Source organism: Papaver somniferum, chromosome 4 (assembly GCF_003573695.1).
Source record: "Papaver somniferum cultivar HN1 chromosome 4, ASM357369v1, whole genome shotgun sequence".
NCBI classification, from domain to species: Eukaryota; Viridiplantae; Streptophyta; class Magnoliopsida; order Ranunculales; family Papaveraceae; genus Papaver; species Papaver somniferum.
In genome coordinates this window covers 43,168,586-43,195,698 of record NC_039361.1, presented here as the reverse complement: position 1 = coordinate 43,195,698, position 27,113 = coordinate 43,168,586, and the positions used below count along the sequence as shown (strand labels likewise).

Genomic DNA, 27,113 nt, shown 5'->3' with positions numbered 1-27,113 from the left:
ATGTACCATACTCTATGGTCAATCTCATACCTATTAAAACAAAATGAGAAATGAATTAATAATATATAAAAATAAACAACTGTAATTAAATTAAGTTGTAATAGTTACCTGCGGCTTTGAATTGGGATCCTTGATCAGTTACTATTTGAACAATATTTGTCGGACCAATATCTTCTATAACCGGTCTGAACAAACTCATCAAATACTCTGCTGTCAACCGATTATGCTCGATGTGAACGCTTTTCAAAAATGCTGTCCCATGGCCACTGTAAACTAAGAAGTTTACAATCGTATGGTTATTTTTGTTTTTCCAACCATCTGACATGAGTGTACACCCATACTCTCTCCAATAATTTCGTTGGACCGACACCACATCCTTCTGAATCCTTTGTTTTTCCTGCCTTAATAATGGGTTCGACAACTTATAGGAAGACGGAGCTCTGTATGATTTTCCGAAATTTGCAACTGCATTGAATGCCTCGTGGTACTGAGTTGAGTTGGCCACATTGAAGGGAATATCATTAGCATAGAAAAACGTCCAACAGAAGAATCAACTTTTTCCCGGCATGTTTTACTTCTCCCAAAATTCGCCATGCTAGGTTGAGAATCCCTATTAGTATTATATTGTCCTCCCATATCTACAGACATCCTAGGTGCTTGGTGTGGTGTACGCATTGAAGAACTAGGTATGTCCATAGAGGCTTGTGGACGCTGTGATGTACCTTCTCCGGCATTAGTATTCTTACTTTTTCTTCCAAAAAGGTTCTTCAACTTCGATAACCCGCCCATTTTATTTTGTGTTACCGGCGCTTGTTCTTCTTCATCTATATCATGCACAGGGTTCCACGGTTCATTTTCATACATATCTTGAATTTCTGTATCTTCATATTCAGTTTCTGGTACTCGTTGCCGTTTTGCTTTGTTTCTGTCTGGCACCCATACTTTTGCTAAATTTTTAATCTCAGGTGGCACATGCATGCAGGGAGTAATTGTACCTCTTTTTTGTGCCAAATGCATTTTGAAACGCGAAATTCCCGCAGACACTTCTTTTTCACAAAAATTACACTTCAACTTTTTACCATCACTCATTACAGTACAATATGCATGAAAAACATCTCGTTTTGCAGATGTTGATCCTTCCATTATATTCTGTAAGTAGGAAATTTCACATAGCAATAAGTGACATATATAAATACAAGTTAAGTGGACATATTCCATCAATATAAAAATGGTTAGAGTAGCATTATAATTAGAAATCACAAGTTGCATTAGTCATTTACTCAACTTGAATATTAAAATTTGAAATTATGGATCGTGTAGCCTCTCATTTTTTCATGATTGAGAACAGGAATACAAACATACCATACATCAATTCATCATGCCGTTTTTTTTATAAAGAAACAATGATTTTTTACGTGCCAACTGATTCAAGTTGAATGAAAAATCTACAAAAAATAATTAATATTACCTCTTAAACTTGTATTTGAGAAATTCAAAATGTAAAGCATTCCTTTGAGCAAGAAGCAGAGAACCAGAGAACCAGAGGTATTGATTTCATTTCAATTCTCTTCTTGTTCTTTTAAAGCATTCCTTTGGGCAAGAAGACATAATAGCTAGCAAATCGAAATATTCTTGAAACATTTGGAATCTCGTTGCATGCGTATATAAGCACAGGCTAGCTATGTCTTTGATCATGAAACCAACTACTCTTTTTACTTTTTTTTTTTGTTTATTTCTTTAACTTTTGAGTCTGAACTCTAAAGTACAGACCACATGTAGCATATACTGTACACACCTCCAAATGCAAAAGAAAAAGATAAATCGACTCTCTGACTTCCCTCTTTCACTCTCTTTTTTCTAGCTAGTCTCTGACTCTCTTCCTGTTGCATTCCTTGTTGGTTAGTCTTGTAGCAAGTAGCTAAGAGCCTAGGATATCATTTGACAACAAAGTTTTGACTGCTTTTGAATCCGAATATGCATTATTGAAATATTGGGGAATGCATCGAACTATTCGAGTGACAACTTGAACATATCAAGTGGATAGTGATAGTATGCGTGTATAAATATTGTCGGTAGACGATAACTACAATGCATTGTTATAAGTCATAGACTTAGGGTTGTGAATTTTACTAGATATCCATAAATTTGTATGTTAAAAACCCATAAACAAATAAATAAAAAATCAAATAAATAAATTAAACAAAAAAAAATGAAAAAACGTAGTAACAACGTTATTTAGACCCGTTGTAACCGTTTTCACAGCTGTAATTACCGTTACATAGGAAATTCAGATCACAAATTATTTATTTTTCTTATTTAACAGTTATCACACCCGTTATTTTAAAAAAACGTCAAAAAAACGCGTTTTATTCCTATATAACGCGTTTTTGACCCAAAACGTGCTCACACCCGTCAAAACACGTTATAACGGTCACGCCTAGTACCTGTGACCTGGGCCGTGACCCGTTTTTCGAACCTTGGTCATGGATGCTGCCAATAGCTAGAGTGGTGAAGGAGCTTAAAGAAACAGTCAAGTCATCTCAATATGCGTACATTGTTGCAGGTGACACTATCTGGTGAAGTGCCATAGAGAAAATGCCATGGTAAAAACAAAGCTGTACAGGCACGGCAGGCACCAGCAACGGCGTTAACGACATGTGCTCCAGTGTTTAGGCTAATAAACCCACCCAAAATCTCATTCCCCAACGATGTGGGACAAACTGTAGGCGAAAAACTATAAGACTTCAATATCCACGAGGTGTCTGGTTCGAATACGCGCAAGGACGATTTGAAATAAACAAAAAACAATCTCTTCGTATCATGAGCGGACGACAATCCAAGTGCCTATATGCTGTAAGCCTAGTTGGGGTAGAAAGACTTCCGCCCCAACAAAACTAGCGGTACTTCCATACAAACTCAATTCTTTTCCATATAACACTTGAGAATCGAGATGCCATGGAATAGTTAGTTGTTCGAATTATATCATGGCATTCGAAATTGGAACAAATAAGTTTAGTATGGATGTGGAGGTTTTGAAGATCAAAGATGGCAAATTACTACTCAGACAGAAGAACAGATTGTTGCTATACGATTTGGAATCGAATACTCACACGATTGTTGAGAAGAAAGGATTTGAGAATGATAGTTTTTGGCCGGTAATTCACACTCCTAGTCTAGTCTCTTTGGATACTGACAAATTGATACACTTAGTTGCAGAATGACTTTAAATTTTTGTTAATGAGAGATTTCAAGGGGAAAAAAAGTTTATCATTTATGTTCGAAAATGCTATTTCCGCCATATTTATTCTTCCTCATCGAATTCTACATTTATTCATCCCAAAACTGAAACCCATATTTAAATTTAAATTTCGGTTTCTTAAAATCTAAAAAAATCCCATTTATCTTTAGCCTAAAAAATGTAGTAGTCCAATTACAAAAACAACTAAATTCGCTTGTAGATGGCATGAACTCTAATGTTGAAGATTATGATTACGACTTCATGAATAATAACAATACTTACCAAATTTAAGGGAAATGGAAATGGAGAACCCCGCCATTTACCTTTAACTATGTCCACAAAGTTCTCTAAATCATCGCTACGCCCCCTATCCCTGGTTTGCTTCTCTTTCTCAAACTTATCTGAATCATTATCCGATCTCTTCTTTCCCTCCACAGTCGGCAACAAACGGAACTGGAGATGCTTTGTCTTTTCTTTCCCCAGTGTGATGGGGTGATGGTGCACCAGAGGCAGCATCTTCTTCTCCCCGTCTTCAACTTGGAAGAGGAACTCCTTTACATTCTCATACTCACATATAAGCTCTGAATGGAATTCGGAGCTGGAGGTTGTGTATATGAAACTGTCAGAATGGGCTTCAAGAGTACCAACGCCATAATCTACATCTACCTTGGGAAAGATTGTGACGCAGGTTAACTTTATAACACCTTTCTCCTCTGTATCTTCGTCCCCCATCAATTCCGGACTAAATCTCCACCATAGGCTTTCTTCCCCGTAAGTCTTTGGTGGCTCAATACAACTCCAAGACTCTGATACACCTTTTGTCGTCCCAATCTTGTTGTCACTCAATAATCTGCGGGAAGTAAGTCTTGCACATTGGATAGCAAGTCTAGCTAGCCTGATTTTGTTTGCTGATCTCTTCATTTACGAACCTGCACACATCCTTCTGCACTTTGTCCTCATCGCGGTCAGAGCTTGGATGCCTGCTGTAGGCTTCAAGTTCAGCGGCTTTAATACAAATGGCTTGAAATGGTGGTGATTCAGGTAAGAACATGTAATTTGATTGCAAAGATAATTTTAACTCTGCAGAAAAATACTTATCAGTTAGTATCAGAACTGCATGCAGGTACTTGATTAGAGTTTCTTTTTAAAATTATTTCGAGAAAATATTTCTAAACACCAGAGCATGTATAGTATAAGAGATGATTTGATACCCTAGAGCACAAAATTGGGGGAGAGTAAAAAATAATATATTCATCGGAAAAACATAACCGCGTACCATTTTTCTTCCGATTCCAGCAGTCGATCGGAGGAGTCATTAGTTGCTTTGTTGCCGTTCTTAAGAGTAGAAGGTTGGTACGAAGAAGACGAAGAAGATAGGCGCTTTGTCTCGGCTGCCATAATTGAGATTCAGAGAGGGTCGGAAAACAAACACAATTATCCGCCGTCGTGCTAAAAAATATGACATGAGAAGTACACCGACGATAGGATTAAAAGGAGAATATTGGGAGTGGGACGTACTCAACTTACTTATCACAAGCGATTGCGCGAGCGACTGCCCATACGCTATAACCCTAGTTGGGTGGGTTAAGACTTCCGCCCCAACATCTATTCGCCAACGTGCGTCTAAGCTCCTTGAATTGTTAACTCCTTTATTTATTCGCACACACCTCGCTCGTCAAGCTACTTCTATCATCGCTCTGCAATCTTTTTCACAATCTAGTGACCGAGTGATCAAGCTTTATTTTATGGACGAGCAGGCTAAAAAAGTTAAGAAAGCAAAACTGAAACTTGATTTCTGCTACTCGCAGAAAAATGACCCGGTCGTGCTTTATGATTCTTACGATGGGTTTCTTCTATTTAAGAACACAGAGAACTCATGGGCATCCATTTTTGTGATATGGAATCCTACGACAGAAGAACAAGTAACTATTACGATGGAAGGTTATGTCTTTCAGGTATGTGGATTTTATTTCAATCCTCACAACAAGAAATACGAGGTGCTTCTTGCACATAGGGCATATCGGAGAGGTCGTCGAGAGTGTCTTTGACGTACTAAGTTTTGGATCTAAACTACGGAGAAATATTGGCAGATACTCGTATATGCCAATGAGAGAAAGACCCCCCACGATCGTAAACGGGACTTTGTATTGGATGGTTGACGATATTTACAGTGGTTTTGGGAACCCTGAGTTTACTTGTTCAAATTCCATTATGGCATTGGAAATTGGAACAAATAAGTTTAGCACGATGCAACACGGTGGAGCTTCCTATGACAATCCTGCTAGCCATTGTACTAAGCATGATTATATGCGTTTATTTGAGATGAAAGGGCAATTGGGTTTATGTCTGACAAAAAGTGCTTTTCTGCCAAATGCTAAACTTGTGCTATGGTTGTTAAACCCCGCAACAAATAGCTGGATTAATACACACACTGTGACCCTTCCCAAACACTCTTAAGCCAAAATATTTCTCGTTTTTTCCAAATGGATTGGATGTGGAAGTTGTGGAGATGATGGCAAATTGCTAGTTCGACAGGAGGAAAGACTGTTGCTATGGGATTTGGATTTGGATACTCACAAAATGGTTGAGAAGAAAGGATTTGAGAATGATAGTTTTCGACCAGTAATCCATACTCATAGTCTAGTCTCTATGGGTACTGACAAATTCATACACTTGGACGCAGAAAGACATTAAGTTTTTGTTCATTCAGTTTCAAGAAAAATTTCATTTTACCGTTTTCTTAAAGTTATGTTCATAATGAGTTACAAAACTTGTCGGCATCAAATTTGATCTTTTTATGATTTAGCCTTTATTTACTTATTTATTTTAAATTTATATTCATGTCAGAAACCTGAATTTATCAGTCTTGGAGTTTAAAACAAGGTTCGAAAAACGGGTCACGGCCCAGGTCACAGGTACTAGGCGTGACCGTTATAACGTGTTTTGACGGGTGTGAGCACGTTTTGGGTCAAAAACGCGTTATATAGGAATAAAACACGTTTTTTTGACGTTTTTTTTTTAAAATAACGGGTGTGATAACGGTTAAATAAGAAAAATAAATAATTTGTGATCTGAATTTCCTATGTAACGGTAATTACAGCTGTGAAAACGGTTACAACGGGTCTAAATAACGTTGTTACTACGTTTTTTCATTTTTTTTGGTTTAATTTATTTATTTGATTTTTTATTTATTTGTTTATGGGTTTTTAACATACAAATTTATGGATATCTAGTAAAATTCACAACCCTAAGTCTATGACTTATAACAATGCATTGTAGTTATCGTCTACCGACAATATTTATACACGCATACTATCACTATCCACTTGATATGTTCAAGTTGTCACTCGAATAGTTCAATGCATTCCCCAATATTTCAATAATGCATATTCGGATTCAAAAGCAGTCAAAACTTTGTTGTCAAATAATACTCCTAGGCTCTTAGCTACTTGCTACAAGACTAACCAACAAGGAATGCAACATGAAGAGAGTCAGAGACTAGCTAGAGAAAAAGAGAGTGAGAGAGGGAAGTCAGGGAGTCGATTTATCTTTTTCTTTTGCATTTGGAGGTGTGTACAGTATATGCTACATGTGGTCTGTACTTTAGAGTTCAGACTCAAAAGTTAAAGAAATAAAACAAAAAAAAAAGTAAAAAGAGTAGTTGGTTTCATGATCAAAGACATAGATAGCCTGTGCTTATATACGCATGCAACGAGATTCCAAATGTTTCAAGAATATTTCGATTTGCTAGCTATTATGTCTTCTTGCCCAAAGGAATGCTTTAAAAGGACAAAAAGAGAATTGAAATGAAATCAATACCTCTGGTTCTCTGCTTCTTGCTCAAAGGAATGCTTTACATTTTGAATTTCTCAAATACAAGTTTAAGAGGTAATATTAATTATTTTTTGTAGATTTTTCATTCAATTAGAGATATAATTTATTAATACGTTATTAATTTATTTATTATTGTTTTTTTCTTTCATGATGTTAGAGTAGTTAATATAGATGTTTGAGAAATATCGATGTTTTTTTTCATGATGTTTGAGAAATATTTAAGAAATGTTAAGTGAAGAAATGTTTCATTCTATTAACGTATATTTACTTAATAAATGTTTTATTTTTATCTAAGAAATGTTTTAAGAAATATAGATTTTTTGTTCATTTTATTATCATTTATTTAAGAAATGTTTTAATAAATGTTAATATTCATAATTAAATAGTCCATCAACTTGAATCAGTTGGCACGTAAAAAATCATTGTTTCTTTATAAAAAAATGGCATGATGAATTGATGTATGGTATGTTTGTATTCCTGTTCTCAATCATGAAAAAATGAGAGGCTACACGATCCTTAATTTCAACTTTTAATATTCAAGTTGAGTAAATGACTAATGCAACTTGTGATTTCTAATTATAATGCTACTCTAACCATTTTTATATTGATGGAATATGTCCACTTAACTTGTATTTATATATGTCACTTATTGCTATGTGAAATTTCCTACTTACAAAATATAATGGAAGGATCAACATCTGCAAAACGAGATGTTTTTCATGCATATTGTACTGTAATGAGTGATGGTAAAAAGTTGAAGTGTAATTTTTGTGAAAAAGAAGTGTCTGCGGGAATTTCGCGTTTCAAAATGCATTTGGCACAACAAAGAGGTACAATTAGTCCCTGCATGCATGTGCCACCTGAGATTAAAAATTTAGCAAAAGTATGGGTGCAAGACAGAAACAAAAATAACAGCAACGAGTACCAGAAACTGAATATGAAGATACAGAAATTCAAGATATGTATGAAAATGAACCGTGGAACCCTGTGCATGATATAGATGAAGAAGAACAAGCGCCGGTAACACAAAATAAAATGGACGGGTTATCGAAGTTGAAGAACCTTTTTGGACGAAAAAGTAAGAATACTAATGCCGGAGAAGGTACATCACAGCGTCCACAGGCCTCTATGGACATACCTAGTTCTTCAATGCGTACACCACACCAAGCACCTAGGATGTCTGTAGATATGGGAGGACAATATAATACTAATAGGGATTCTCAACCTAGCATGGAGAATTTTGGGAGAAGTAAAACATGCCGGGAAAAAGTTGATTCTTCTGTTGGACGTTTTTTCTATGCTAATGAGGTGTGTACATTATATGCTACATGTGGTCTGTACTTTAGAGTTCATACTCAAAAGTTCAAGAAATAAAACAAAAAAAAAAAGTAAAAAGAGTAGTTGGTTTCATGATCAAAGACATAGCTAGCCTGTGCTTATATACGCATGCAACGAGATTCCAAATGTTTCAAGAATATTTCTATTTGCTAGCTATTATGTCTTCTTGCCCAAAGGAATGCTTTAAAAGGACAAGAAGAGAATTGAAATGAAATCAATACCTCTGGTTCTCTGCTTCTTGCTCAAATGAATGCTTTACATTTTGAATTTCTCAAATACAAGTTTAAGAGGTAATATTAATTATTTTTTGTAGATTTTTCATTCAATTAGAGATATAATTTATTAATACGTTATTAATTTATTTATTATCGTTTTTTTTTCATGATGTTAGAGTAGTGAATATAGATGTTTGAGAAATATCGATGTTTTTTTCTTTCATGATGTTTGAGAAATATTTAAGAAATGTTAAGTGAAGAAATGTTTCATTCTATTAACGTATATTTACTTAATAAATGTTTCATTTTTATCTAAGAAATGTTTTAAGAAATATAGATTTTTTGTTCATTTTATTATCATTTATTTAAGAAATGTTTTAATAAATGTTAATATTCATAATTAAATAGTCCATCAACTTGAATCAGTTGGCACGTAAAAAATCATTGTTTCTTTATAAAAATCAGTTGGCAAGTAAATAGTCCATCAACTTGAGAGGCTACACGATCCTTAATTTCAACTTTTAATATTCAAGTTGAGTAAATGACTAATGCAACTTGTGATTTCTAATTATAATGCTACTCTAACCATTTTTATATTGATGGAATATGTCCACTTAACTTGTATTTATATATGTCACTTATTGCTATGTGAAATTTCCTACTTACAGAATATAATGGAAGGATCAACATCTGCAAAACGAGATGTTTTTCATGCATATTGTACTGTAATGAGTGATGGTAAAAAGTTGAAGTGTAATTTTTGTGAAAAAGAAGTGTCTGCGGGAATTTCGCGTTTCAAAATGCATTTGGCACAACAAAGAGGTACAATTACTCCCTGCATGCATGTGCCACCTGAGATTAAAAATTTAGCAAAAGTATGGGTGCAAGACAGAAACAAAGCAAAACGGCAACGAGTACCAGAAACTGAATATGAAGATACAGAAATTCAAGATATGTATGAAAATGAACCGTGGAACCCTGTGCATGATATAGATGAAGAAGAACAAGCGACGGTAACACAAAAGAAAATGGGCGGGTTATCGAAGTTGAAGAACCTTTTTGGACGAAAAAGTAAGAATACTAATGCCGGAGAAGGTACATCACAACGTCCACAGGCCTCTATGGACATACCTAGTTCTTCAATGCGTACACCACACCAAGCACCTAGGATGTCTGTAGATATGGGAGGACAATATAATACTAATAGGGATTCTCAACCTAGCATGGCGAATTTTGGGAGAAGTAAAACATGCCGGGAAAAAGTTGATTCTTCTGTTGGACGTTTTTTCTATGCTAATGATATTCCCTTCAATGTGGCCAACTCAACTCAGTACCACGAGGCATTCAATGTAGTTGCAAATTTCGGAAAATCATACAGAGCTCCGTCTTCCTATAAGTTGTCGAACCCATTATTAAGGCAGGAAAAACAAAGGATTCAGAAGGATGTGGTGTCGGTCCAACGAAATTATTGGAGAGAGTATGGGTGTACACTCATGTCAGATGGTTGGAAAAACAAAAATAACCATACGATTGTAAACTTCTTAGTTTACAGTGGCCATGGGACAACATTTTTGAAAAGCGTTGACATCGAGCATAATCGGTTGACAGCAGAGTATTTGATGAGTTTGTTCAGACCGGTTATAGAAGATATTGGTCCGACAAATATTGTTCAAATAGTAACTGATCAAGGATCCCAATTCAAAGCCGCAGGTAACTATTACAACTTAATTTAATTACAGTTGTTTATTTTTATATATTATTAATTCATTTCTCATTTTGTTTTAATAGGTATGAGATTGGCCATAGAGTATAGTACATTTTTTTGGGTACCTTGTGTAGCTCATGTGTTGGATTTAATGTTGGAAGATACTGAAAAGTTCCCCTTTGTTAAAGGTGTGATTTCAGAAGCTAGAAAAATCAGTAAATTTATTTATAATCATGGTTGGGTTCTTGCTAGATTCAGACAACATTCTGGGGGACGCAATCTATTGCGCCCTGGCTTAACAAGGTTTGCGACAAATTTTATCGCAATCAAAAGTATCATTGATCAACGTAATGCAATCGAGAGTCTTTTTGTAGACCAAGAATTTGTGAACTCGCCAGAAGGAAAAACTCGTACGGCTAAAGATGTGAAAAACATTATTTTGAATGAGATGTTTTGGCACACATGCCAAAATGCATGCATGATGGTTGGTCCTTTATTGCCGGTACAAGTTGGTTTGTCTAAGTTTAAAATTTCAAGCACTACTATCACTAGGTTACTTATTGTAAGTTTATAAAATTTGAAGTGTTTAATGATTATTTATGAAATTTTAGTTGTAAGTTTGAAATTAAAAATTGTATAAGAATTTCTCCAACTCAAATTTTTTTTCCTTAAAAACGGGTTTAACCGGTATGAAAACGGAAAATACGGTGTAAAAAACGTGTGTTAAAATTTTATTTAGAAGAAAAAAACTGAAATATTAATTTTAGAAAAACGGTAATCACAGGTGTGAAAACGGTTATAACGGGTCTAAATAACGCCATTTTTTCCTATTTATCGGTGTTATTTAGGTAAGCGTGTTGATGAGCCTCACGGGCACGGTATATGGGCGTGAGCGTTATAACGGCCGTTTTTTCGGAAAAAAACGGCCGTTTTTCAAACCTTGGTTTAAAACTCGTCGGTATCGAGTTCTTTCATCTTATAACAGCGTTTTCTGCATTTAAACTTTTTTATGTCCATGTATCAAATTCTTTATCTCATGGCTATATTCCTGAATCGAAGAGTGGGCATTTGATTATCACGTGATAAGGCACGTGACACTAAGAACCCTATCTCAAAACCTCCCTTTTGCCCATAAACCCTGAAGAAGAACTTTTAGAAAAATTCTTCTTTCCTTGAATTAAAATGGCTCTGATTTTCCCATCAAATCCAGCTGTTTATTCTTCCTCATCCAACACCAAGTTCTACATATATTCATCTCAAAACTCAAACCCAGATTTCAATTTCAGTTTCAATCTCTTAAAAACTAAAAAAATCCCATCTTTAACCTCAAAATCAAAAATCAATAACAGTCCAATCCAAATTCCACAAAAACCACTAAATTTCTTCACTTGTAGAGATGGCATGAACTCCTCTAATGTTGAAGAAGAAATAATTGATATGGATTATGATTCTGAAAATCTAGAATCACCATGGGAAGGAGCTGTTATTTACAAAAGAAACCCATCAATTTCACATTTGGAGTATTGCACTACTTTAGAGAGATTAGGGTTTGGAGAAGTGTCTTCTGATGTATCAAAATCTATGGCTTCAAAGATGGGATTGAGGGTTACAAAATCTGTTAAGGATTTTCCATCTGGAACACCTGTACAGATCTCTATAGATGTTACCAGGAAGAAACACAGGTTAAGACTTGATGGAGTTATCAAAACTGTGCTTGGTCTTAGCTGCAATAGGTAATTTCTTTTGTTTCTTCTCTATTTTCTTGCTGAAATAATCTTTCTTTTAATTAGAAATTGATAATTTAGTAACTTGCTCTACATTTAGCTATCTTCATTTTGGGTAGTCTAGTAGATTTTTACTTAATGTCGAGCCTGTAAGGAACTATTGAATGCCTAGGGAAGTTTATATGTGACACTAAATAAATGGCAAACAGTCAAACACAAAGTGATCAGGTTCTTATATGTGAACTATTGAATGCCTAGGGAACTATTGAATCACTGCTCTAATGGTTAGTTCAAGTGTTAACTAGATGTGATTTTCATCCTACGGTACAGTGCTCTTTTAGGAGGTTTATCTCAACAAGAAGAACCCAATTTTTTTTATCAATCAAAATAAACATATATTCCCTGCAAGAAATCAGATAGCATGTTAGTGGGTGAAGCATTGGACATGATTTCCTTAGCGTCGTTATAAAGTTGCATTAGTTAGATGTTTTTCATGTACAGATGTGACAGGGATCACCATTAGTATCAGGGCGTATTGGGTGCCTTGGATTTTGACCCACTTAATGATACAAACTCTTTGCCATGTCTGTTCTATCATCCAAAGGCGAGTTTAGGTTTCCAAACCAATTACTTGTTTGGGGATGGGGCAGGCGACGTGGCGTATGGGTATAAAAAAATGGAGCCGTGTTGGGTGAAGTGCTTAGGCACCAAAACTCCCACTTTTGGCGCCTGGGTGGCGCCTATGTCAACATAACAGACCAATAACTAAAACATACATATATGGTATTCAATCCAGAAAGATTCAAATTCCTATAGTGCAGTAGTGGTTAGAATTTTGCATTCAGTACCATTGGAAGGACTTCAACTTTTTTTTTTTAAATAACTGTTGCTACTTTCAATTCTTTAGATTCTTCCTGTCCTATCCTGAAATGAGCATTGTTTACTCTTCCTATCTATAATAGCACCTGTATTAAGTTGGGCGATGTTGTCTGGGATGTTTTGATCCAGAAAGTAAGCTAAGGTTCACTTTTTTGTTCTTAATGGACAGGTGTGGTGGACCAGCAGCCGAGGGTGTATTCTCGAACTTCACTGTTTTACTAGATGAAGAACCAATTGAAGAACCTGACGTGATTGATATGGGTGTCATATTTGGAGAGGAGAGATCCTCAAAAACTCCCTCTTCGTTAAATGAGGGGGAAGCAGATGATTATGAAGATTCTTTAATCGACTTAGATGATCGTCTCTATTTTCCTCCTGAAGATAGAGAAATCGATATTTCGAAAAATATCCGTGACTTGGTTCACATAGAGATCACCATAAATGCAATATGTGATACGAATTGCAAAGGTATATGTTTAAAATGTGGTACAAATCTCAACCTTGGTAGTTGTAATTGTGATAGAAAGGTGGAGAAGAAGGTAAACTATGGACCTCTTGGAGATCTCAGAAAGCAAATGCAGCAGAAGTAACTTTATGTTTTGCTAGATGAAACTATCATGTTATTCCTAACAACTAAGCTCTGTGCTTTTATGAATAGACTCTTTAGATGTTGCCATCTAATCAGATTGGTTCCTCAACTCCTAAAACCAAAATGCTTCCATCCACTTAGATTGGTTAGTGCTATCCTGAATAGGCATAAATTTCTAGGTTCTGGAGTTTATTTATTGAAAAAAGGTGACAAAAAGTGTTTCTTCCCCACCCCCAAACTTAAATCTAACATTGTCCTCAATGTTCTAAAGAAGAAATTAAAAGCATGAACAAGGAGAAACTATTACCACTGGAGGGAAAAGAAATAAGGAAGGATATTACCGTATCACATGAACGCGGGAGCCTCCCAGTAAATGCTAAATTTATAGTCATTAGCTAGACATCAAATACCTCTAAAAGAATTGTCACCTTCCAAAGTTGTATACCAATAGTCGAAACAATTGTGGGTCCATAAGACCAAATAGAACTGCCACGAATAGGAGACAAATGCTCAAGATCAGAAAAATGAGCAGATAGAGCACAACCTGATCTAAAGTTTCTCGCAAGACAACTGGATTTATCTGAGGTGCCCACTTGGGCTTCATATGAGTGTCTCGGCAAACAGATTCATCCGAAAAACGAGTCTCTAACATATGGATTTTCTCCTGGACAGTATCAGGAGGATCGGGTTGTGGAGTCTGAATAGACTTAGGGAATACCTCACTAGGATTGAGTCCCAAGTTAGGGACTTCCAATGGGGATACTTGACGATCACAAGAATCATTACTACCCCCAAACTTAGGGTTTTCACTACTCTCAGACGAACCTTTAATTATTGCTTGGATTTCCGAATCTTCCCAGTCCTTAAAATGCTCAAGAGATTCTTCTAGTTCTCTACCCCCAAACTTAGAATTTTGGGTGCCTCTACATAGACTAGTCACAATGTTCCTAATTTCTAGACCATCGGGTTCTTGAAAAAGGTCAATTGCTTTCTCTAAGTTATAATCAGGTTGTTCATCCTCTACTTGCTTCATAGCTACTATGGTCCACTCTAAAACTTCCTTATTTTCTTGAAGCACGGTCTCTGGCCTATTCTCCTGATCACTATCCAAATCGGATGCTACAATCACAGGAAAAGACTTGGGTGGGCCTAAAAATGTATAATTAGGCTCCAACTCAGGAGGCTCTTTTAAACAAGGTATTAAGGTAGACTCGGAAGCTAGTAATGGTTCAAACCTATATTTCCATATATCAATATCTAACACAGGAATGGAATCTAACAGAGCATTTACTTGTTCAATGTTACTACCATCATCGAAATCCAGGCTAAAATGGGATAAACAACTCTCTAACGGATCTTTCGATACGATGTTTGGTAATGACTCCTGAACTAACGTTCCTATCATGTTTACCTCTTCTACGCTCGATTTATCTAGCTCGGAGGGTAGCTTACTAATATTAAAAATGTTCAGCTCAATAGTCATATTACCAAAAGACAAATTCATTATACCATTTCGAAAATTAATGATCGCATTGGATGTAGCAAAAAACGGGCGACCTAAAATCACTGGTATTTGGTTCTCTGGGTCAGGGACAGGTTGGGTATCTAGGATAACAAAATCCACCGGATATATAAACTTGTCGACCTCTATGAGAACATCCTCGATCACACCACGAGGAATTTTAACGTACCTATCAGCTAACTGAAGTGTCATCTGGGTAGGTTTCATCTCACCAAGTCCTAGCTTAAGGTACACATGGTATGGCATTAAGTTCACACTGGCTCCTAAGTCAAGCAACGCTTTCTCAACACGGTATTTACCTATTGTGCAAGAAATGGTCGGGACCCTGGGTCTTTATACTTAGGAGTAGTGGTATTCTGAATAATAGAACTCACATGACTAGCTATGAAGGCTTTCCTCTGGACACTGAGCTTACGCTTTCGCGTACACAAGTCCTTAAGGAACTTGGCATAAGAGGGAATCTGCCTAATTGCATCTAATAATGGAAGGTTGATATTAACCTGCTTAAAAACCTCCAATATATCATTAAAGTTGGACTCCCTCTTAGTCGGAACTAGCAGCTGGGGAAACGGGGCTCTGGGAACAAAGTCGGGCTTAACAGGACCCTCATTGGTCTCTTTAGAGACTCTATCAGTCTCTTCATTCTCTGGCTCAGCAGAGTGAACTACAACATGTTCACTATCAGGCATGGCAACCTTGTTGTCAACCTTCTTTCCACTCCTCAGGGTTGTGACAGCATTCACATGATTGTATGATTTCTCTCCTTTGGGGTTAGCATCGGTATGACTAGGGAACCTTCCATCTTCTCTCTCACTTATAAACTTAGCTATTTGTCCTACTTGAAGTTCTAACTTGGCAAGACTATGGGAAGTATTCTTCAATTCCTGCCTAGTTTCTTGTTGAAAGCTCATGTGGTTCTTTCATAGCATGTCATGGTTACTTACTAACATAGTGATAGCTTCCTATAAGGTAGAGATCTTTTTCTCAGAAGCGTTCTGAAACTGGGTTTGACCTGAAGAGTTCTTAAAAGCAAAACCTGGGGGAGGCTGAGAATTGCTAGACTGGCCTTGACTCTGGCCCTTAGACCAAGAGAAATTAGGATGGTTTCTCCAACCAGGTTTGTAGGTTTCTGAGTATGGGTCAAACTTCTGACGGTTCTAAAACCTAGCGTTGTTATAGACAACATGGGCTTGTTCTTCACTAACCTGACCTTCCCAAAATGAATTATCGGGTTCTATTCCACAACTAGAGACTTGAGAGGCTCTATTCCTATCATCAGGTTCAACAAGAGACCTATGTTTAGACTGATTCAATTCCAAAGCTTCTAACCTTCTAGACAAGGCAGCAAACTTAAGATCTGTCCCAAAGCTTGTATCTACCACATTGGTGCTACTTCTATTGACCAAGAGTCTTTTAGGGGGTTCAACACAAGATTCCCACTGTTGGGATTTTTCAGCGATAACTTCTAAGAAGGTAAAAGCAGCATCAACATTTTTACTAGTGAACTCACCAGCGCACATAGACTCAACCATGGTTTTGGTCGAATAATCTAAACCATCATAAATAATCTGTACGAGTTTCATCTTATCAAATCCATGGTGAGGACACTGAGATAGGAGATCATTGAATCGCTCTAAAAACCTATAAAGAGACTCTCCCTCTTGTTGCACACTAGCACTAATTTTCTGCCTAATAGCTGCAGTTTTATGCTTAGGGTAGAATTTCATATAGAAAGCAACAATAAGTTCCTGCCATGTTTCAATGGATTCAGATGGTAGGTTGTTCATCCAGGTCTTGGCTTTATCTCTCAAGGAAAAGGGAAACATCTTAAGTTTCAAGACTTCATCAGTAAGGTCTTTTATTCTAATTGTCCCACAGATTTCCTCAAAGTCCCTAATATGGAAATAAGGGTTCTCATCATCTTTTCCTAAGAATATAGGGATCATTTGAAGAATACTAGGTTTTATCTCAAAATTAGCCGTAGTGGCTGGCAATTTAATGCATGAAGCTCGATTGGTCCTAGTTGGGAACATGTAATCTTTCAAAGTTGCCATCGTTGGCACAACTGGAGTACTAGGGGTACTTTTGTCACTCAGAGATAAATTCTCAAAACTGAAGTTTCCAAAAACAGGGCTCTCAAAAGAAGAATCTTCGAGCTCCCTGCTTATATCAGAAGAACTACTAGGTTTTTCGCTAATCAATCGACCTAGAGTATCTCTTTTCCAAGCCCTATTAACAAAATCGGGCAAACACTAAAAATTCAAAAAGAATAAAAACCTAACAAGGAATGTTGTTCTAACAAACACACACCAGGCTGACTCGACTTCACCAAAGCAAACCTAAAGATTTCTAGCAAACAAAAAGCATGATGGCTCCACTTAGATTGTTTCTAGACCAGCTTCTAATCCTTCGAAAGGGAATTCGTTACAGTTTGAGCAACCCCTCTGGATCAATCCGAGCTAATGTGAGATGAAACTGAGGCGAGGGAAGCTCAATGGAGCTTTGATACCCAAGGCCTCACCGGCGTTACAAGGCGGCTTGTTTCAACTCCCAGAAGTCATCATGAACTTTGAAGTTGCTTAAAAGGTGACCAATATCCTTCGAAAATTTTTCCTAACAAGCTCGATACCCTATAGGTCTCTTTCTAATCAGATTTTAAAGCTTGGGTTCGCGTTAGGTTTTGTTTTCCTAAAGCGGGCAAGAAGGGAACGGTGATGAAATCCGAACCCTTATCTTGTTTTGGCCAGGCCTTGCCCTTTACTAGGAATATAAAAACAGTCTGGTTCGTCCTCAATCAATTATCACCTTAAGGAATACAGTAACCCGCTTGCAGGAGATTAGCGGGTGTTTCGATTGGACTTACCTCCCGTACCAGACGGGGGATGAACCGCTGAAGTCGACTCGGGCCACGACTCCTATGTCATGTGCGAACCCGAGGGGCCGAGACGATATTGTAATCGTCGTCCTTCCCTGCACACAGTTTGTATTTAAGGATACCCTTCCGTAGGGTTTAAAATTAAAGTCCAAATGTCCAGTCCAAAATTCAAAGTGTAAAAGAAAAAGAAAATTACAAATATTTCCTACTACAATTCTAAAAAAAAAAAAAAAATATCTAAAATGTTGAGATATTTTACAATTCAAATAATAAAAATATCTACAATTCAAAGTCCATAATTAGAGATCTCTATTTATGTTTTTAAGAATCTTTTGCTGGGTTCTGTAAATGTTGATTTCGCTTTTTGTTTAGTCCTCCCCCCTCATGTGGGTAAAATATTTGAATACAGTGGAAATATCAGTGTGTATTGACAGATGATAACAGACTTTGTGCATCACTACTTTTCTGGGAGATGAACAGCTATTTACAACACCTGACTGAAACGATATTGAACGAGGATTCAACACAGATGCTAGAATCGCATCATGACTATAACCCATGTTTGGATCAGTCGACATGTCACAATTTTTTATTCTATTTTTAAATCAAAAACTCAGCTTTAAGAAAACACACTTGATGTAAATAAGAGTAGTCCTTGCTCCTTAGCTAGCACAACAGTGAGAAGGACAACCACGCCAGGTATGAATCAGAGGACTCGATTTAGCGTCTTTAGCTGAGGCATCTGCAGCCTGATTACACTGCCTAGAAACCAACACACAATAGAACCTACTGAGCCATGAAAGGCGAATTTACAATCAGAGAGAATGTTTAAATTCTCCCAGCAAACAGAGCTACAAGAACAAAAGATACTCTTTGTCACATTTTTACAATCTCCTTCTAACAAAACAGTCTGCTGGACGCAAAATTGTGAAGTTCCTTGATCTAGCAAGCAACATGCAAAAGTGCAGTAGCTTCAGCGCTTTGAACTCATACTTACAAGAATTTTACTCCTTTCCTAGAAACCCTTTCTCAAAACTGAAAAATATGTTGATTTAACACTTAACCTGAAATTCAAACTGAAATCCTACCCACCAATAGAGAAGTGACCCTTTCTGTTGATATGTTCAGCAGTAGGTCAAATCCCAGAGAGAAGGATTTGATGCCAGAAATTTTGGAGAAAAACAACAACCCCTTTCTCTTTTATTCTTTTTCACTCTCCCCTACTTGACTTTCTACTTTTCCCCACTTCCTATTGACAGTCTTTTCTCTCTGCCTAAACCCCCGTCTTTCACACACTTCCCGTACTTAGAATAGTTCTAATGATTGCTTAACTAATCTTCTTCTTTTTTCTGCAAGTACTACTACAACTTTATTTATAGATTTACTTTGATGGAAGCCATCAATCAACAAGTAGTAACAACAAAGAAGTATTATCTTCAGCTACCAGCAATAGTTCCTTTAATTTTTCCGCTACACATCTTAATAAGTTTCTAAGCAGCATTTACAAATTGGTACGAAATTTCGAAGGACAGGAAACATCAAAGTAAACAAAGGACTACTTTAAACCAAATGAAATAAAATCTGTAAACTACAATTCAAAAGGAATGATTTAAACCAAGAATAACCAACACAATACGATTTCAAAGTAAGATAACTTAGAAAATCCAACTCACAATTCAAATTTTTTTATCGATTGAACTAAGCTCATAAACACGGTCTGAACGGGAAACAAAATTGCCTATCTCACCTGCACAGTCTGATAAATGTAATTCAAATCTGACTCAAACCGGCATCAGTTTTATGTGTAGGGTCAGCGAACAACAAACACCAATAAGTCTGAATCCATAAGTATGTGTTGAATACCAAAAATTGACTATCTGCTATCTAGTGACTCGGTAAACCAGACAGTGCTATACTGTGAATCTCTTTTTTGAATAAAATTAGCTTACTAGAACATGTATCACATTGAATTTTAATCCAAGTAAACAATGATATAAAGAGATGCAAAAACAACCAAGCAAGATTGCTAACCACTGACGGTAATCTGCATATAATAGTAGTCTAAGCTGAAAATTACCAGATAATATGTTGTCCAGAATCTCCAGATCTCTTCCTTCCTATCACTGTTTCATCTGCCAATCTCTGCCTTTTATTTCTTCAATTGCACTTTCTCCAGATTCAGTGATTTGTGTTCTATCCCCCAATGCTATCAATGAAAACTAAATAATTGCTATGAGGAATTACATCATAAAAGGATTCATTATGATACGCAAGGTTTTTGGAAGAAGAAGAGTTTAGGTCATAAAGATGGAGCTCGGTAGGTGAGCGACAGAGAACTGTAGCACTACTTGTAAGGGCAAGTGGAGTACTGTATTATACATCATATCCATCGGTATTGGCGTCTAAGCTGAATCCCATACTCCAACTCATCAATGATTCATCTTGCTTCTTTTCCAAAAACCATACATCAGAAGTTTCAGTTTCTGTATTGTAGTGGGTCGCACATAAACAATCTCCCAATACCCCAAATCTAATACACCTGTTCCAACCATCATCTATAATCTCCCTAAATCCAGAACATTCAGGTAATTCGACAAACATTTCATCAGCCAAATCGAAGGCCACAATTTCCCCCTCTCCCAAATTCCAATAGATATTGCCATTTGCAAACACACCATCTTTCCAAGCACCCATACCAATCTCAATCTCTATATTCCCTTCATTTCTCCATTGCCTGTCACTCCCGAGAGTGAAAACATCAATTTGAGCAAATTTGGATCCTTCCTTCAACTTGTACATTCTAACAACCTTGTATTCATTTTCTGTAGGAACATAACCAAATCCAATCACAAAGAAATATACAGGTTCATCGCCAGATGGTCTCGCTAATTTTGGAAGCGTGACATATTTTTTAGTAATGGGATTGCATACATAGACAATACGAGAATCTTCACCATAGTTATGAGGGGTAATACTATGAGTTAATCCATGTAGACAAATTAAGCCGTTACAAGAACCAACCAGACTGCAATCAATTGGACAGCAGAAACCCATTATCTCATGTCCAAGAGAGTCTGACTCAGAAGAATTCTTATCAAAATCTAGAGAATGTAAGTGCCAATTAATATCATCATTAGTCAGTAGATAATAAAACTAAACTCACCAGAATCAGCAGAATTAAGTTGATTTAGAAGATCCAAATGTAATTTAAAGAAGGATGGATGCTCAGCAACTTTTTCCCAACTTTTGCATACACGTTTAATCTCTAAACCTAGAGTGGCTGGTAACCGAGTGAAAATGTCTGATATGATCTCTGATGGTAACATATCAAAATTCCCCATGAAAGCTATTTGTGGCGGGATTTGAGCACAGAGTTTAGAAAGAAGAGAAAAAAAATCTAAGGTTTGAAGAAAATTGTGAATATGAAAAGTTGGGGTTTCTCTTTACAGGCTTAGCCTTTTAGGTTTAAGTGGAAAAACTAGAAAACAGACGAGCCGAACTTACTTGCGGCAATTTCTAGGGCTTTGCAAATTAATCCCGGATTCCAGGGCAACTCCTGGGGCTTGGTCAGTCCTTTATGAAATTTTGGGCAGATTTTTATGGATCGAATGGAGTGGGTAGTCCAAGAGATATAGAAACGTTTCACTTCACTGACTTCTAAGGCCTAGTCATATGCACATGTCAAAACATGATATTTGACATATATATGCATCCACTATGGGTATGCCAAACTGCTAAACTCATATGTCAATGTATTTTTCCTGACATATAGGCATACACAACAGAGTTTCCAGCGAGCGATAGAGTCTCGGTCGCTCGATGGTCAACACATTGCTCGGTGGTCATTAACTCGCCAAAGATAGCCAAGATGTCGCTCGATAGTAAGATCAATGCTTACCAGTCCCGTATCCTACGACTACAATTTCCCCCCTCTATAAATACCTAATTTCAAACTCATAGCAACTCACACCAGAATTTCAAACTCATAGCAACTCACACCAGAATTTCTAAATCTCTCTAGAATTTCTTAATCTCTCAATCTTTTTTCAATCTAAAACTATCACATCTCCTCTACAATTATATATTTTCTTGTAAAATGGATTCACAAGCACAAACTCAAGGCAAAGGTAAGAATAACCGAGTCCGTGGTGCAAAATACAGCATGATAGAAGATGAATGTATTTGTCGTAATTTTGTTTTTTTTACCCCAAGATTGTATCGGTGGTGCACAGCAACATGGTAACACCATGTGGGATAATATATTTCAAAAATATGAAGAACAAACCATGAACATCAATGGTCGTGATGCAAAAGGATTATCAGAACACTTCATTGTAATTAACCGGGAAGTGGTCGCTTATGTTGCATTAATAATTCAAGTCAAGAGAAAAGGCAAGGACAGTGGTCAGACTGATGTTGATTTTGAAAGATAGGTTCGTACAGGTTGGCAACGAAAACATGGTAAAGAGTTCGCTTTCGAAAGTTGTTATCATATTTTGAAGGGTTTGAACAAATATAATCCAGGTTACTTAGCAAATAATCAAATAGTACCTGAAAGGTCACCATATAATTCTTCTCCCTCAACACCAAATTCTTCACCATTTTCACAAGGTCCACCAAATTCTTCACCAGATAACCCTACAAGCTCAAATTCCAACGTAGTTTTCAATAATTATGTTGATGGTAATAATAAGGGAAAACTTCCAGGGAGGAACAAGGCAAAACTGGCTAGAAAATTAGCTCAAGAAGGAGGGAGTTCCGGAGGATTTAACATGGCGGAGTTTATGGAACATCAAAAGACCGTCGAGAAGCAAAGATCCATTGAAAGGAAATTTCAAAACCGGGAGAGTAAGAAAAGTCGTCTTTCTCAAGAAAAATTTGGGTTTGACTATGACAAGCATAACATTCTTCAAGCTAACACCTCAATTATGAACGCCCAACAAAAACGTGTATGGCAAATCGAATTTGACAGGATTCAAGCAGAGATTGAAAAGCAAGCAAGCAAGCACAACAACCATGATGATGATGATGGAACTGATGATGAGTTTGATGTAATAATTCCTCTAGATGATTAATGTACTAGTTTAATGTAGCAGTTTTAAGTTTAAGTTTTAATGTTTTAGTTTAAGTTTTAATTTGATACGTGGTTATGCATTCCAATATCAAATGATTAATGTATTAGTTTGAAATAAATGTTGAAGTTTATTAATTAGAAAGATAACAGTACATAAAAACATTAAGAAAAATACATAACATAACTTAGACTTAAGCTAAAACATTAAGAAAAATAAATAACATAACTTAAACTGAAGCTAAAACATTAAGAAAAATACATAAAATCATCTTCCATGCTCTGCCCAAAGACTCAATCTCAGATCATCTCTTAACTAGTCATACAAATTACGGTTCTGAATGTAGTTAGTCATTTGACCATAATTCCTTGCATGGAGGCCTCTTTCTGGTCGAATCTTCGGCCTCAAATCTTCATCATCATAGTTAATCCAATCCGAATCACGCCGGGTTTCCTGAATTACCATGTTATGAAGAATTATGCAAGTGAGCATAGTCTTATGCATTTCACGAGGACTCAACCCACGATATGGGCCACAAATGATAGCGAACTTCCTCTTCAAAATTCCAAAAGCGCGTTCCACATCCTTCCTCAGTGCCATTTGGGCATCGTTAAAATATCGGTATGAAATTCCCAATGGACCAGCAAGAGGTTGATGCTAGCATTGAACCAACGTGGACCATTTTGGGTAGATACCATCCGCAAGATAATATCCATGAGTGTACTGATGGCCGTTGATCATGAAACGGACAGATGGATAAATTCCATACTTCAAATCTTCAAACAGAGGCGACTTGTGCAAAACATTAATATCATTTTATGAACCCGAAGACCAAAAACAACGTGCCATATCCAACAATCATAAGAAGCAGCAACTTCAAGGATAATTGTTGGTCTTGGATAATGACCTTTATATTGACCAGCCCAATAAACAGGGCATCCTTGCCATACCCAATGCATACAGTCGAGACTACCTAGCATTCCTGGGAATCCACTTTCCTCATTCTCCCTTAATATCTGTCTAACATTCTCCCTTTATATGTCCAGCCAGTTGCACTGGCCCCGTTACTGACGCAACACCACCAAACCCACTATATAACTAATTTATTATAAATATTCCCATCCAGTTGGACCGGCCCCATGATAGACGCAACACCACTATATAACTAATTTATTACAAATATTTACGGCGGGGATCGAATCCCTGACTTCCTCCTTGCCGGAGTTGATGGATACCACTAAGCTATGCTCTTGGACCCATTCTCAGCACATCATGTTCTGGTGGATTCCAGACTCTATTTTGATGCATCCTTTATTAAGGAAATAGGGATTGCAAGATTGGGACTAATTTTGAGAGATTGTGCAGGTATGGATGTCAATTGGATGCCAAAATCCGATAGTCTTTTCCGAAAATCGGGAACCCTATAGGTAGGGCTATCGGATTTCGAAAACAGAAATTTTGACGGTACTTATAGGATTATCGTAACAGAACCGGTTGAGCAAGTTTCTGTTACGATAAGTTCTGATACCAATAAGCCTATCATCATTTTACGTTTCAAGTATACCCCTCTCCATGATTTTTAGTTTTATCTTGGCTGCTCGCGGAATTTTGATAGGTTATACCCCTCTCCATGATTTTTAATTTTATCTTGTCTTCTCGCGGGATTTTGGTAGGTTTGGTAAACAAGAGGCACAATGACATAATCTTTGTTTAAATTTAGAAATTCATTGTATCTTACTTATCCCTCCAATTTCCTCTTCCTTACCCACCACCATTACAGACCTCCTTCAGTTTCATATACTAATTCATATCACAAATCCAAACCAGCAATATAGTCGATAATTCATACCACCACCCTCAACCCCTATTACCAAGAATTTAACTAAACCTTAAACTCGAAATTGGGTGAATTGATCAAATAAATTTCAAATTAGTTCATTGATTGTGTAAGTTCTGATTGAATGTTGAAGATTAAAAAATATTGATGATTATAGAGGGTTTAAGGGAAATTAAGGAGATGTGCCTATTGCAACAACTCTCTGAAAAAACATTGCTCGGTTTTCTCTATCATCAATTTACAATATGTTTTGGCTGAAGTGGTCTTGAAACTGAACAGTTAGGTGGGGTTCTTATGTGGGTGAGTAGTGAATTTTTATTGCGAACTCTTGAAATCTTGATTTTTATAATTGGCAGCAGTGTACTTGAATTAAGTTCTCAAGCAATTGAACAATGAGGTTTCTTAACGGAAATTATCGAAAAAAATATTTGATATCGGATAACCTTATCATAACGGAATCGGTAGGGATTTTTGAGTTTCCGTCGGGAATTATCAAATATCTGATAACACTTATCGTAAAGGAACGGAATCGGCTGGGCCAGTTTCCATTTCGTTAAGTTCCGTTAACAGCCCTATATGCAGGTAATCAACTGAAGTCAACAAATTACAATGTTCTTAATCCTAGGACAATAGATTTGAGACCCGAGACGAGAAATTGTAGTATAATTCATAATTGGATTCTTTAGACCTGACATACCCAGAAAAGTGATCTGCCCACTTGGTTACTTTTGGAGAATGCTAAAACTGGGATAAATATGAGATAATAAATTCAGACCATTGATCACTCCTCTGTGCAGCCCGTTAACAATCACATTGCTAGAGTCATCCTCCTCTGAACCATTTAGATTGCGTCACATATTGTCCCATAATTGTCCCAAGCACTATCATCCCACCGGTATGTAGCAAGGTCACTTACTTTTTCCGCTAATAAAAGAGACTCTCCGAAAATAGAATCCAGACAAGAATTTAATTTGACTTATTAATCTCGCATTCTCCCTCCGCACCGAGAGAACCGGAGTTATCGTTAACTCGATAACAACTTTAGATGCATGGACTTGGCTTATATTAGATATTCACGAACTGCCAGACGTTCTCTCTCTTAAGGATACAAAGCTCCATGTGAAACGCACATTTAATTCCTCCACAATCACCTGCAAAGTCATGCAATACAAAAGCAATGCCCATATTATTAATCTTATAATTATATATCATCTACGTTTGATTTTATTATGTCAGCATCAATCAGGGGCCCAGCAATTCCTTCTAATAACAGGAGGAGTTTCCGGAATGCAAATAAAGTGAATATGCATATGAATATTCAGATGTAACATATTTCTTCTTCCACATGGCCCAGTATCCACCTAGTAATCCGACTTGTCAATTGCAATGAGCCTTATGAGAACCGATAGCAGAAAAGCAAGAAAAGGATATACAAAATATCAAGGTAAAGATAGTAGTACCTGATTTCACTAATTCCTAAGTAAAGTCTTTAAGTCATAGACATAATTATGTTTTTAGAGGAAACCTAGGTCAATAGAGAACGACTCTAGCAATCAATTAGGATTTAAGATCACTAATTTGGTTGTACCTATGACACGCATCGCAAATAGTTTGCGCTATATTGAAAAGTGTTCTTCGCTTAAACCTCATATTATCACTCCATAAATTAGTTACAGGGGTGTTGTAGTGGAATAAAAAAGTATAATTTTACCCTTAAGTTATTAATATTTTTTATATCCTTTCTAAATTAAAATAAATTAGATTTGAGATACTTTTAATTTAAACGTAATACATCGTATCATAGTATTGATAGTGATTTTTAGCTTAAGGTTAAAATCGTAAAACCTTAGTGTTGATGGTGGTTTTTAGTTTAGGTTTAAAATCGTAAAACCTTACATCTAACATGACGTCACTACGACCACTAGCACATTTATTGAATCATTCAACATGCCTACGCAAAAATTACTGGGGTACCTTTTTTTTATATACGCTATATTCCACGGCAAAACCCCCAATACTGACTGGCAACATCTCCGCGCCAAGGCATGCCAACCATTCCAGCCACACCACAGTGCAAACGGCATACCATGCCAGCCACATCTCCGCGCCAAGGAATACCAACCATGCCAGCCACATCTCCGCGCCAAGGCATGCCAACCATGCCAGCCGCACCACCGTGCCAATGGCATACCATGCAAGACACATCTCCGCGCCAAGGCATGCCAACCATGCCAGCCGCACCACGGTGCCAATGACGTACCATGCCAGCCACATCTCCGCGCCAA

At 36.8% G+C, this 27,113-nt stretch overlaps 2 protein-coding genes across 4 annotated transcripts; one reads left to right on the top strand and one right to left on the bottom strand.

Moving 5' to 3' along the window:
- Positions 1–11,445: 11,445 nt before the first annotated feature.
- Positions 11,446–13,601, top strand: LOC113273798 (large ribosomal RNA subunit accumulation protein YCED homolog 1, chloroplastic-like). Its single transcript, XM_026523405.1, has 2 exons — positions 11,446–12,063; positions 13,103–13,601. Exons 1-2 carry the CDS (start codon positions 11,513–11,515, stop codon positions 13,521–13,523), a joined length of 972 nt encoding a protein of 323 aa, XP_026379190.1. The 5' UTR covers positions 11,446–11,512; the 3' UTR covers positions 13,524–13,601.
- Positions 13,602–18,330: 4,729 nt separating this feature from the next.
- On the bottom strand, positions 18,331–21,378 carry LOC113273797 (putative F-box protein At3g16820). Of its 3 annotated transcripts, none has more exons than XR_003322612.1 (2): positions 19,997–21,378; positions 18,331–18,681 (listed from the first exon to the last, which is right to left on the bottom strand). XR_003322612.1 is itself a non-coding variant. In XM_026523404.1 (2 exons), the coding sequence occupies exons 1-2, from the start codon at positions 21,258–21,260 to the stop codon at positions 20,293–20,295; spliced, it is 627 nt and encodes a 208-aa protein (XP_026379189.1). In that variant the 5' UTR covers positions 21,261–21,378; the 3' UTR covers positions 19,833–20,292. The 3 variants fall into 3 exon arrangements, 1 of the variants encoding a protein (XP_026379189.1); XR_003322613.1 differs by lacking the exon at positions 18,331–18,681 and having other exon boundaries at positions 19,833–20,944; positions 21,083–21,378; XM_026523404.1 differs by lacking the exon at positions 18,331–18,681 and having other exon boundaries at positions 19,833–20,741; positions 21,083–21,378.
- Between the last annotated feature and the right edge of the window lie 5,735 nt (positions 21,379–27,113).